Source organism: Fulmarus glacialis, unplaced genomic scaffold (genome assembly GCF_000690835.1).
Source record: "Fulmarus glacialis isolate BGI_N327 unplaced genomic scaffold, ASM69083v1 scaffold25604, whole genome shotgun sequence".
Taxonomy (NCBI): Eukaryota; Metazoa; Chordata; class Aves; order Procellariiformes; family Procellariidae; genus Fulmarus; species Fulmarus glacialis.
In genome coordinates, this window is record NW_009206471.1 from 2,418 (window position 1) to 2,752 (window position 335).

General features: G+C 64.8%; 1 protein-coding gene across 1 annotated transcript in view; it reads right to left on the reverse strand.

Moving 5' to 3' along the window:
- LOC104075318 (2'-5'-oligoadenylate synthase-like protein 2) overlaps window positions 1-335 on the reverse strand; it is a gene marked incomplete at both ends in the record, with an annotated part of 2,048 nt that overhangs the window by 1,383 nt on the left and 330 nt on the right. The window contains 2 exon segments of the mRNA XM_009575765.1: window positions 57-232; window positions 312-330. Coding sequence (XP_009574060.1) covers window positions 57-232; window positions 312-330 — 195 coding nt within the window.

Genomic DNA, 335 nt, shown 5'->3' on the forward strand with positions numbered 1-335 from the left:
CGGACTGGCTATGGCAGTTGCCCAGTGGGTGCTGGCGAAGCCGGGCAGCCCCTCACCTCCTTGTACCAGTGCTTGACCAGGCGCAGGAGGTTCTTCAGCTTGGCAGGGTAACGCTTCACAAACTTCTTCTGCAGCTCGGTGAAGCAGGGGGAGAACTCCCCGGGGTCACTGCTGGCATTCAGGAGCCTCACGTACACCTCTGCATCTGGCAGGGCATCCCGGCTCACCTGCCCTGCAGGGTGAGAAGGACGGTGAGAGCCGTCCTGGCGCTGACGCCCCAGCCCGGCCCCGTGTCAGCTCGCACCCCTTACCCAAGGCATCATAGGCGGGGAGGG